We start from the raw sequence: 10,466 nt of genomic DNA, 5'->3' as shown, positions 1-10,466 counted from the left end.
CCAGGCGGGTCTCGAACCCACGGGCTCAGGCAATCCACTCACCTCAGCCTTCCAAAGTGCAGGATTATAGGCTGAGCCAACAAGCCCGGCTCACAATGGATTTGAAAAAGAATGATCAAAAACAGAAAAGTAGAACAAAATAGAAAAGTAGAACCCACTTTGACTGTAAAGATCAAGAAAACCAAGCAAACAACCAGCAACAGTCTACCAATGATAACAAAAACTTAGCCAATGACTGATAAGGATTACTACATTTCAAAAAGTAACTACCAGCTGGGCCCAGTGGCTCAAGCCTGAAATCCCAGCACTTTGGAAGTTGCAAGGCAAAAGGATTATGTGAGTCCAGGGCTCCGAGACCCGCCTGGACAATTTGGCAAGACCTCATCTCTACAATAAATAAAAAAAAAAATAGCCAGGCATGGTGGCAAACTCCTGTAGTTCCAGCTACTTGGAAGGCTGGGGCAGAAGGATCACCTGAGCCCAGCAGGTTGAGGCTGCAATGGCTGTGAGCATGCCACTACACTCTAGCCTGGGTGACAGAGTGAGACTCCAACTCAAAAAAAAAAGTAACTACTACCTATAATTCTCAAGACTGACAGCAACTTGAGTACAATAAATAGATCTAACCATAGAGACAGCTATATCTAGATACACTGCAATAATTTAATAACAAAGAACTGCCGGGTTCGGTGGCTCTGCCTGTAATCCCACACCTTTGGGAGGCTGAGATGAGTGGATTGCCTGAGCCCGCAGGTTTGAGAACCGGTCGGGCAGGCGAGACCTCATCTCTACAATAAACCAAAAAAATTAGCCAGGCGTGGTAGCATGCGCCTGTAATTCCAGCTACTTGGAAAGCTGAGGCGGAAGGATCACCGGAGCCCAGCAGGTTGAGGTTGTGGTGGCGAGGAGTGGCTGCTGCACTCCAGTCTGGGTGACAGTGAGACTCCAACTCAAATAAATAAATAAATAAATAACAAAGAGCTATTTATACTTAATCATACAAGTCTGAAACTTTAATCCTAAATCACCCATAATTCAAATTAACAGTGGAAAAAACCTTGTTTATCTTGAATCAATTATTGTAATAATTTCAACTAGTTATACTGAAAAGTTAGTTGAAATAACTGAACATTTCATTTCACATTAAAATGCAAAAGTATAATAAGATTGATGACCTTTAAGACTGAGTAACAAAGAGAATGCAAACTGCCAACACAGAACTGTAATGGCAAAAACAGTAATATGTACTATCACTTGAGTCTCTACTGAGTGACTTTCTAAATAAGTATTATTGTCCACATTTTATTAATGAAAAAACAGAAGTAAGCTAAAAGCAGTAGTAAGGGGTTAAAAGCAAGAATTGAAATCCAAATGTGCCTCGCTCTGAAAGTCACATTTTTTATTTCCACACCCTGCCTCTAATAAGTCAACTATATAAACTATAAGTAACTCTAAAAGGAACTCCTACAAATTTTAACGAATTTCACTATAAACAGGAAGCACATACACCCTTACTCAGAGAACTCTTTTTTCTAAAGAAAAACTAGTATTGCCGGGCTCGGTGGCTCAGTCTGTAATCCTGTGCTTTGGAAGGCCGAGGCGAGAGGATTGCCTGAGCCCACGGGTTTGAGACCCGCCCGGGCAATTGGTGAGGCCTCGTCTCTACAATAAATCAAAAAATTAGCCGGGCATGACAGTACGCGCCTGTAGTTCCAGCTGCTTGGAAGCCTGAGGCGGCCGGAGCCCACCAGGTCGAGACTGCGGTGGCCGGGAGCGGCCACTGCACTCCAGTCTGGGCGACAGAGTGAGACTCCAACTCAAAAAAACAAAAAAAGAAAAGAAAAGCTAGTATTGATTCTATGACTGTTACAATTTCCAAACGATCACAAGAAAAATAAAAACATACGTGCAATTTTTCTTTTGGTCAAACACTTTGCTCTATTTGACTGCTTTGTCTTTGTCTTCTGCAATCCATTCTCTTCCCTTGACTCCTGTTGCAAAACAAGAAACATGATCAGGGTGCCTGTCATTAAAAGTGGTAATTTCTCTATCTCTTCTACATCTTCTGTGGCAAATGGAGCCCTCTGAAGAATCAGTGATAGCTATAAATGTGATAGCTCACATCAGAAGAGGCCATGCTCGGTGGTTCAGCCTGTAATCCGCGCTTTGGGAGGCCGAGGTAAGTGGATTGCCTGAGCCCATGGGTTCAAGACCTGCCTGGGCAACTTGGCGAGACCCTCATTTCTACAATAAATAAAAAAATTGGCCGGGTATGGTAGCATGTGCCTGTAGTTCTGGCTACTTGGAAGGCTGAGGCAGAAGGATCGCCAGAGCCCAGCAGGTCGAGCCTTGTGGTGGCCGGGAGCAACCACTGCACTCCAGTTTGGGTGACAGAGTGAGACTCCAACTCAAAAAAAAAAATCAGAAGATTCTTTTCTGTACAGAAAGAAAAACATGTGGCTGGGCGTGGTGGCTCACCCCTACAATCCCAGCATTTTGGAAGGCCAAGGTGAGAGGATTTCCTAAGCCCACAGGTTCGAGACCAGCCTGGGCTACTTGGCAAGACCTCATCCCTACAATAAATTTTTTAAAAATTAGCTGGGCATGGTGGCGTATGCCTATAGTACCAGTTACTTGGAAGGCTAAGGTGGCAGGATCGCCTGTGGTGGACAGGAGCATGCCACTGCCCGCCAACCTGGGTAACAGAGGGAGACTCCAACTCAAAAAAAGAAAAAGAAAAACATGTAAGATATGAAACTAAAAAAAAAAATCATAAAAATAAAAATGTATAATAAATTAACATTATTATCTGTCATGTACAGAGTCACATTTTTCTAAAAAAGGACAGGACAGGCTTGGTGGCTCAGCTTGTAATCCCGCGCCTTTGGGAGGCTGAGGTGAGTGGATTGCCTGAGCCCGCGGGTTCGAGACCAGCCTGGGGAACTTGGTGAGACCTCAGCTCTACAATAAATCAAAAAATTAGCCATGTGTGGTAGCGCATGCCCATAGCTCCAGCTACTTGGAAGGCTGAGGTGGAAGGATTGCCAGAGCCCAGCAGGTCGACGCTGGGGTGGCCTTGAGTGTGCCACTGTACTCCAGTCTGGGCGACGGAGTGGGACTCCAACTCAAAAAAAAAAGCCTAGCTCCAAAATACCCATAAGCATCACCCAAGATAAAAGAAGCTTGATTCAAGGTTTAAAAACCAATAACAATGTTTAAACTCAGCGTGTACTCATTTATTTTCAATCACTCTTTGGCACCTCACTGGGTAGTGAAGGAAAAGAAAAAAAGGGTAAATGAAAAATCCTACAGAAACAAAAGAGAACCAAATACACCTCAAAATTTAATAAAGATTATTGAAGAAAGGCCAAAAAAACACCAAGACAACAAAAAATGAAATAGGCCAGGCGTGTTGGCTCACATCTATCATCCAAGCAACACTGAGAGGCCAAGCCAGGACAGGAGGATTGCTTTATCCCAGGAATTCAAGCCTGGGCAACATAGTTGAGATCTCATTTCTACAAAAGGGGAAAAAAATGAAATAAAGAAAGGAGGGAAATGAGCCTGAAGTGGCTTAAAGAGAATATAAGCAAAGATGATCCAATACACATATAATCGGGATCTCTGAAGCCAAAAACGAAACAATAGAACAAGCCAATATTAAAACTTGAAATACTACAATCCAAGAAAACATTCTTGGAGGGGGAAGAAAGACCAGAGTCTGTATACTAAAAGTACCCACCAATGTCTAAGAAAATGGACCTTGAACAATTAATTCCCAGACATATCTTAGTAAACCCTAAAGATAAAGAAAAATTCTTAAAGCATACAGATGAACAAGAAAACCTAAATCACTAACCAAAACAAGAAAATCAAATGGACCTCATAAATGCAGCATTCATGTCGGGCTCAGTGACTCAGCCTGTCATCCCAGCACTTTGAAAGGCTGAGGCAAGTGGACTGCCTGAGCCCACGGGTATTGAGACCTCGTCTCTACCATAAATCAAAAAATTAGCCGGGCATGCGCCTATGGTTCCAGCTACTTAGAAGGTTCGCCTGAGCCCAGCAGGTCGAGGATGGGGTAGCCGAGAGCATACCACAGCACTCCAGCCTGGGTGACTAAGTGTGACTCCAACTCAAAAACAAATAAATGCAGCATACAAAAGTAAAAATACAGCTGGGCACAGTGGTTCACACCTGTAATCCCAGCACTTTGGAAGACTAAGGCAGAAAAATTGCATAAGCTCAGGAATTTGAGACCAGCCTAGGCAAACAGCAAGATTTCATCTCTAGAAAAAATTAAAAAGTCAGCTTGACATGGAGGCACACACCTATGGTCCCACCTACTCAGGAGGCTGAGGTGAAAGGATCACAGTATAGACGTGACAGATTTTTAACATAGGTATAAAAGCAAACCAATGAAAAAACAGCCTTTCTAGCCGGGCTCAGTGGCTCAGCCTGTAATTCTGCGTCTTTGGTAGGCTGAGGTGAGTGGATTGCCTGAGCCTGCGGGTTCGAGACCCGCCTGGGCAACTTGGTAAGACCACATCTCTACAATAAATCAAAAATTAGCTGGTGCGCCTGCAGTTCCAGCTACTTGGAAGGCTGAAGCGGAAGGATCGCCGGAGCCCAGCAGGTTGAGGCTGCGGTGGCCGGGAGCGGCCACTGCACTCCAGTCTGGGCGATGGAGTGAGACTCCAACTCAAAAAAAAAAAATGCTAGACCAGGTATGGTGGCTCAAGCCTGGAATCTCAGCACTTTGGGAGGCCAAGGTAGGAGGACTGCTTAGGCCCAAGAGTTCAAGAGCAGCCTAGACAACACAGTGAGACCACTTTTCTATAAAAAAATCAAAAAACTAGCTGGGCATGGTGGTGCAAGACTGTAGTCCCAGCTACTCAGGAGGCTGAGGCAGGAGGATCACCTGAGTCCATAAGGTCAAGACCTACAGTGACCCAAGATCGTGCCACTGCATTCCAGCCTGGGTGATAGAGTAGGACCTGACTCAAAAAGAAAAAAAGCTAAAAGAAATTACTCCGGTTGAAGGAAAACCAAGTCAGTTCTTCATAAAGATCAATAAAATTGATAAACCTCTAGTTAGACTGACAAAAAAAAGAATACCAAGAATAAAAGAGGGTAATCATTATAGACCCTCAGATATCAGAAGGATAATAAAAGAATACTACAAAAACTCTATGCACATAAATTTAACAGCTGAAAATGGGTAAATTCCTTGAAAGACAAACTACCACAGCTTACTCAAGGAGAAATAGATAACAAGAATAGTCCCTGTATCTAAAAAATAATTGAATTCAAAGTTCAAAATCTCCAAAACTATTAACTGCACACTCCAGAATGTAACTATAATGATATCTCTAAAATACAAAGACTTTGTAGGAAAAGTCATAAATAAATATACCTGAATTGTTGCTAGTCTCAATAGATACCAAATATACAAACACTGTTATTGTCTATTTGGTGACAGTATCTTCTAAAACAAGTCAAGACACAGTCTAAGACAAAAAACTTTTTTACTCTTTATTGTACAAAAAAAGTGTTGGAAATGTCTGGATGATGCAATACTAAAACTTTTGGATTATTTCTATGGTTGGAGAGACCAAAAGATAGAACAATTAAAGTTGAGGTTGTTCAAAAATTCCAGAACAGTTTAATCGTTTGAACCAAGTTTTTTAAAAAATCTTTTAAAACTGAAGGCCAACCTGAGCAACTTGATGGGACCTCGCCTCTACAATAAACCAAAAAATTAGCTGGATGTGGTGGCGTGTGCCTGTGGTTCCAGCAACTTGGAAAGCTAAGGTGGAAGGTCACCTGAGCCCAGCAGGTCAAAGCTGCAGCAGCCATGAGTGTGCCACTGCACTCCAGCCTGGGTGACAGTGAGACTCGGGTGACACACACCAAAAAAAAAAAAAAGAAAGAAAAGAAAAGAAAACAATGATGAAATGGTCAATTTTTTTTTTTTTTGAGTTGTAGTCTCACTCTGTCGCCCACACTGGAGTGCAGCGGCCACTTCCGGCCACCGCAGCCTCGACCTGCTGGACTCCGGCGATCCTTCCACCTCAGCCTTCCAAGTAGCCGGAATTACAGGCACGCACTACCACGCCCGGCTGATTTTTTGATTTATTGTAGAGATGAGGTCTCACCGCCCAGGCGGGTCTCGAACTCGCAGGCTCAGGCAATCCACTCACCTCAGCCTCCCAAAGGCACGGGATTACAGGCTGAGCCACCGAGCCCAGCTGAAATGGTCAACTTTTTAAAAAAACTAGTCTAGGGCAAGGTTTCTAGTACCAAACCAAAGTCGGTTTGATGCCCTTCACCAAGCAGGCTCTATAAGAGCAGAGATTCTGCTGTCCACCACTGCAGTCCCAGTCCCAGGAGCACCTGGCACACAACAAGCACTCAGTGATGTTAAATACTGAGTTAAAAGCCTATAAAAAATGAAAAGTTTTAAGTAGCGCCATTTTGAAGGCTAATAAACAAATAGGTAACTGAGCTTAAAATCTGTAAAGTTAAAAACTGCAAAAGAATCTGCTGAGACAAAATATTCACTTCATCTATAACCTATTTTTGATACAAGAAATACTAAAAGCTGCATCCAAGCAAAAGACTGAAGGGAACAAATGCCTCTAGGTATACAGATGTTAATTTTATGAGCAAATAGTGATACAAAGCTATCTTTTATAAAGGGGTAAGCAGATGCTAGAAAACACACACTGTGAAAGTCAAGAAACTATTATTTAGAACATGGAGGAAAAAGGGCAGTCAGGAACATATGTTTATTTCTAGAGAAGCAAAGACTTTTACTCAACCAAAAAATGTCAGTAATGACTCTCAGGAATGACCGAAGATCTTTTTTTTTTTTTTTTTTGAGACCTCATCTCTACAATAAATTAGCCGGGCATGGTAGTGTGTGCCTGTAGTTCCAGTTACTTGGAAGGCTGAAGCAGAAGAATTGTCAGAGCCCAGCAGGTCGAGGCTGTGGTGGCCGGGAGAAGCCACTGCACTCCGGGCAACAGAGTGAGACTCCAACTCAAAAAAAAAAAAAATTAGCTGGGCATGGTGGGCATGTCCCTAGTCCCTCATAACCACTTGGTAAGCTGCAGTGGGAAAATCACCTGAGCCCAGAAGGCCAAAGTTGTGTGAGCCATGATTGTGCCACTGTCCTGCAGCCTGGGCAAGAGTAAGACTCCAACTCAAAAAGAAAAAAAAAACCACAAGATTTTACTTTATGAGAAAGGTAAAATCTCAAATCTCTGGAGAACAGGTAGATTATTGAAAAATGGCGGTAGACATCTCTAACCACTAATACTTTGCTTCTCAAAATATAGAGAGCCAGGTGTGGTGGCTCACGTCTATAATCTCAGCACTTTGGGAGGCTGAGGTGAGAAAACTGCCTGAGCCCAAGGGTTCAAGACCAGCCGGCAACTTGGCAAAATCTCATCTCTACAGTAAAATTTTTTTTTAATTAGCTGGGTGTGTTGGCACACACCTGTAGTTCTAGCTACTTGGAAAGCTGCGGTGGAAACATCACCTGAGACCAACACGTAGAGGCTGCAATGGCATGAGTGTGCCACTGGGCACTCTAGCCTGGGCAACAGAGTAAAACTCGCAACTTGAAAAAAAATCAAAATATACAGAGATACACATAAATGTGATAAAAGTGCAAGAAAAGCATGGGAGGTCAAAACAAATACAGAGGTTACCTTTGGATGGGTGGAAAAGAATGCAAGTAGGGATGGACCCCTGAAGAGAAGAGAGATTCTCAGATGGTGAGTACAAGTATTCACACTATTTTTATTTTATGCCCATTATTACTGTATGTATAACATATCTGACATCTGACATATGTTCTGCTATATAAAGAGCTCCAAGAAATACCAAAATGGTCAATTTTGGCTTGAATGGGTTAAGGAATACCTAGTGAACTACTAAAGCATTATCTCTTTGGTGTGTCTGCAAGGGTGTTCCAGAGGAGGCTGATATGTGAGTCTGAGTGGCTAAAGTAGGAAAGATCCCAGGAGTTCGAGGTCAATCCAGGCAACGCAGCAAGACCTCATCTCTGCAAAAAAAATCACAACAATCAACTAGGCAAGATGGTACTTACATGTACTTCAAGCTACTCAGGGGACTGAGGCAGGAGGATCACATGAGCCCAGAATGTCAAGGCTGCAGTGAGCAGTGATCATGCCCCTACACTCTAGTCTGGGCAACAGAGTTAGGCCCTGACTCAAAAAAACAAAAAACAAAAAAACTTTGGCTCCATAATCTCTGCAAGAGCAGTTTAGAATTTTAGGATGGTATGATCGCTAAGAACCTTCACAAATAGTGTCATTACATTCTTATCAGAAGTTCATTCATTTTATTGCCCACTTGCCAAGACTAATACCACGTTTTTAAATTTTTGTTGACAATAAAAATTATATATTATTGTATTTTTATTTTATTTATTTGTGTATTTTTATTTATTTTTTTGAGTTGGAGTCTTACTCTGTCATCCAGGCTGAAGGGCAGTGGCACACACTCAGGGCCACCACAGCCTCGACCTGCTGGGCTCAGGCGATCCTTCCACCTCAGCCTTCCAAGTAGCTGGAACTACAGGCATATGCCACCACGCCCAGCTCATTTTTTTGATTTATTGTAGAGATGAGGTCTCGTCAAGTTGCCCAGGCTAGTCTCGAACCTGTGGGCTCAGGCAATCCTCTCACCTCAGCCTCCCAAAGTGCTGGGATTATAGGCATAATGCGCCCAGACTATTTGTGTATTTTTTGAGTTGGCATCTCACTCTGTCACCCAGGCTGGAGTATAACGGTATAAGCACAGCTCATGGCAGCATCAACCTCCTGGGCTCAAACAATTCTCCCACCTCAGCCTCCTGAGTAGCTGGGACTATGGGTGTGTGCCACCACGCCTGGCTAATTTTTGATTTTTTGTAGAGAAAAGGTCTTGCTATATTGCCTAGGCTGGTCTCAAACTCCTGGACTCAAGGGATACTCCTGCCTCGGCTTCCCAAAGTGCTGGGATTACAGGCCTGAGTCATCGTGCCACGCCAGGAGGTAAAAATTAAAGCATGTGAAGACCAATTAGGTGTAAAAGATGAGGAGTCAGAGATAATGCGGAGCTTTAACGCTAGGGGAAATGAGTGATTCTACCATTAAGTGAGATAAAAGATATAGGAGAAGCCAGGCTCGGTGGCTCAGCCTGTAATCCCGCACCTTTGGGAGGCTGAGGTGAGTGGACTGCCTGAGCCCGCGGGTTCGAGACCCGCCTGGGCAGCGAGACCTCATCTCTACAATAAATCAAAAAATAAGCCGGGCGTGGTAGCGAGTGCCTGTAATTCTGGCTACTCGGAAGGCTGAGGAGGAAGGATCGCCGGAGCCCCGCAGGTCGAGGATGCGGTGGCCGGGAGCGGCCACTGCACTCCAGTCTGGGCGACAGAGTGAGACTCCAACTCAAAAAAAAAAAAAAAAAAAAAAAAAGATATAGAGAAAGAGAAGGAAATTTGAAGGAAAAAATAATGACCTAATTACCTGTTTGTTAGACCTGACCTACAGGCAGGGGAAAAAAAACCTCCAATAAACAAACGGGAAATAGGCACCGAAAGACCAGAGGATGAGCTCTACAGAAGCTCTATTCAACAAAGTGCTCTAACAATGGAAACGCTCCACAGCTGTGCTGCCTAATGGACCTGACACTAGTCTCACGCGGCTTTGATCATTGGAAATGTGACTAGCGCAATAAAGAAGCTGATTTTTAATTTTAATTAATTTTAGTTTAAACAACTGCAGGTGGTTAGGTACCTCTATATCTAGAACATATCTAGAGACTTAAAAACATTCACATTTTCCTTTACTTGCCAGACACGCGAAAATTAAGATTTACAATGGATTTATTCAAATAGTTCTAAAATATCACTGAGTTACTATATTATAAAACTGAAGACCTATGATCCGTCCTCAACTGAACAGCATGATTACTTTCTTTTAAGCAATTCTTAATTCCATTTATAAATCAAAACAAAGATGAGTAGAAATTGCATGGTCTTGGTGAGCTGGCACTAAGGTACAGTCACAAAACAAACCAGACACGGGTAAAGAGGCCAGCTGAGACCCAGAACTCCACTTTCCAACACTGACCTCTCCATCGCTATCAGATATCACGATGAATGCATCTTCAAGTCTGCGCTTCTTCCTCGCACTGACAGAACTGGGAGTTTCCACATCCTTCTTCTCCAGGTTCTGAGATTCAACGGCTTCTTTCACTTTTTTCTTTCTCCGTGGCATCCTTCTGCCTGGAATACAAAGACAAATAGCTTACTCAAAGTATAAATTTTCTAGGAGCTATTTAATTTGGTCATATAAAAGAAAAAAATACCCTTAACGAACAGAAGTAAAACTGGATTTCTGAACTTTTCTACTACTCATTAAAAATCTTTTTTTTTTTTTTTTTTTTTT

At 42.8% G+C, this 10,466-nt stretch overlaps 1 protein-coding gene across 4 annotated transcripts in view; it reads right to left on the bottom strand.

The window, feature by feature from the left end:
* Positions 1 to 10,302, bottom strand: part of UIMC1 (ubiquitin interaction motif containing 1) — a 100,274-nt gene extending 89,972 nt beyond the window's left edge. For all 4 annotated transcript variants that reach the window (XM_021714711.1, XM_021714713.1, XM_008062745.2 and 1 more), the window contains exons 1-2: positions 10,149 to 10,302; positions 1,907 to 1,991 (exon numbers count right to left, since the gene is read on the bottom strand). In XM_021714711.1, the coding sequence (XP_021570386.1) occupies positions 1,907 to 1,991; positions 10,149 to 10,295 (232 nt within the window). In that variant the 5' untranslated portion in view covers positions 10,296 to 10,302. The remainder of the gene's footprint in view (positions 1 to 1,906; positions 1,992 to 10,148) is intronic.
* Between the last annotated feature and the right edge of the window lie 164 nt (positions 10,303 to 10,466).

The sequence above is a fragment of the Carlito syrichta genome, unplaced genomic scaffold, assembly GCF_000164805.1.
Source record: "Carlito syrichta isolate Samal-C Ts95f unplaced genomic scaffold, Tarsius_syrichta-2.0.1 Scaffold96997, whole genome shotgun sequence".
Lineage (NCBI taxonomy): Eukaryota > Metazoa > Chordata > Mammalia > Primates > Tarsiidae > Carlito > Carlito syrichta.
This window is presented reverse-complemented; position numbering and strand designations above follow the sequence as displayed.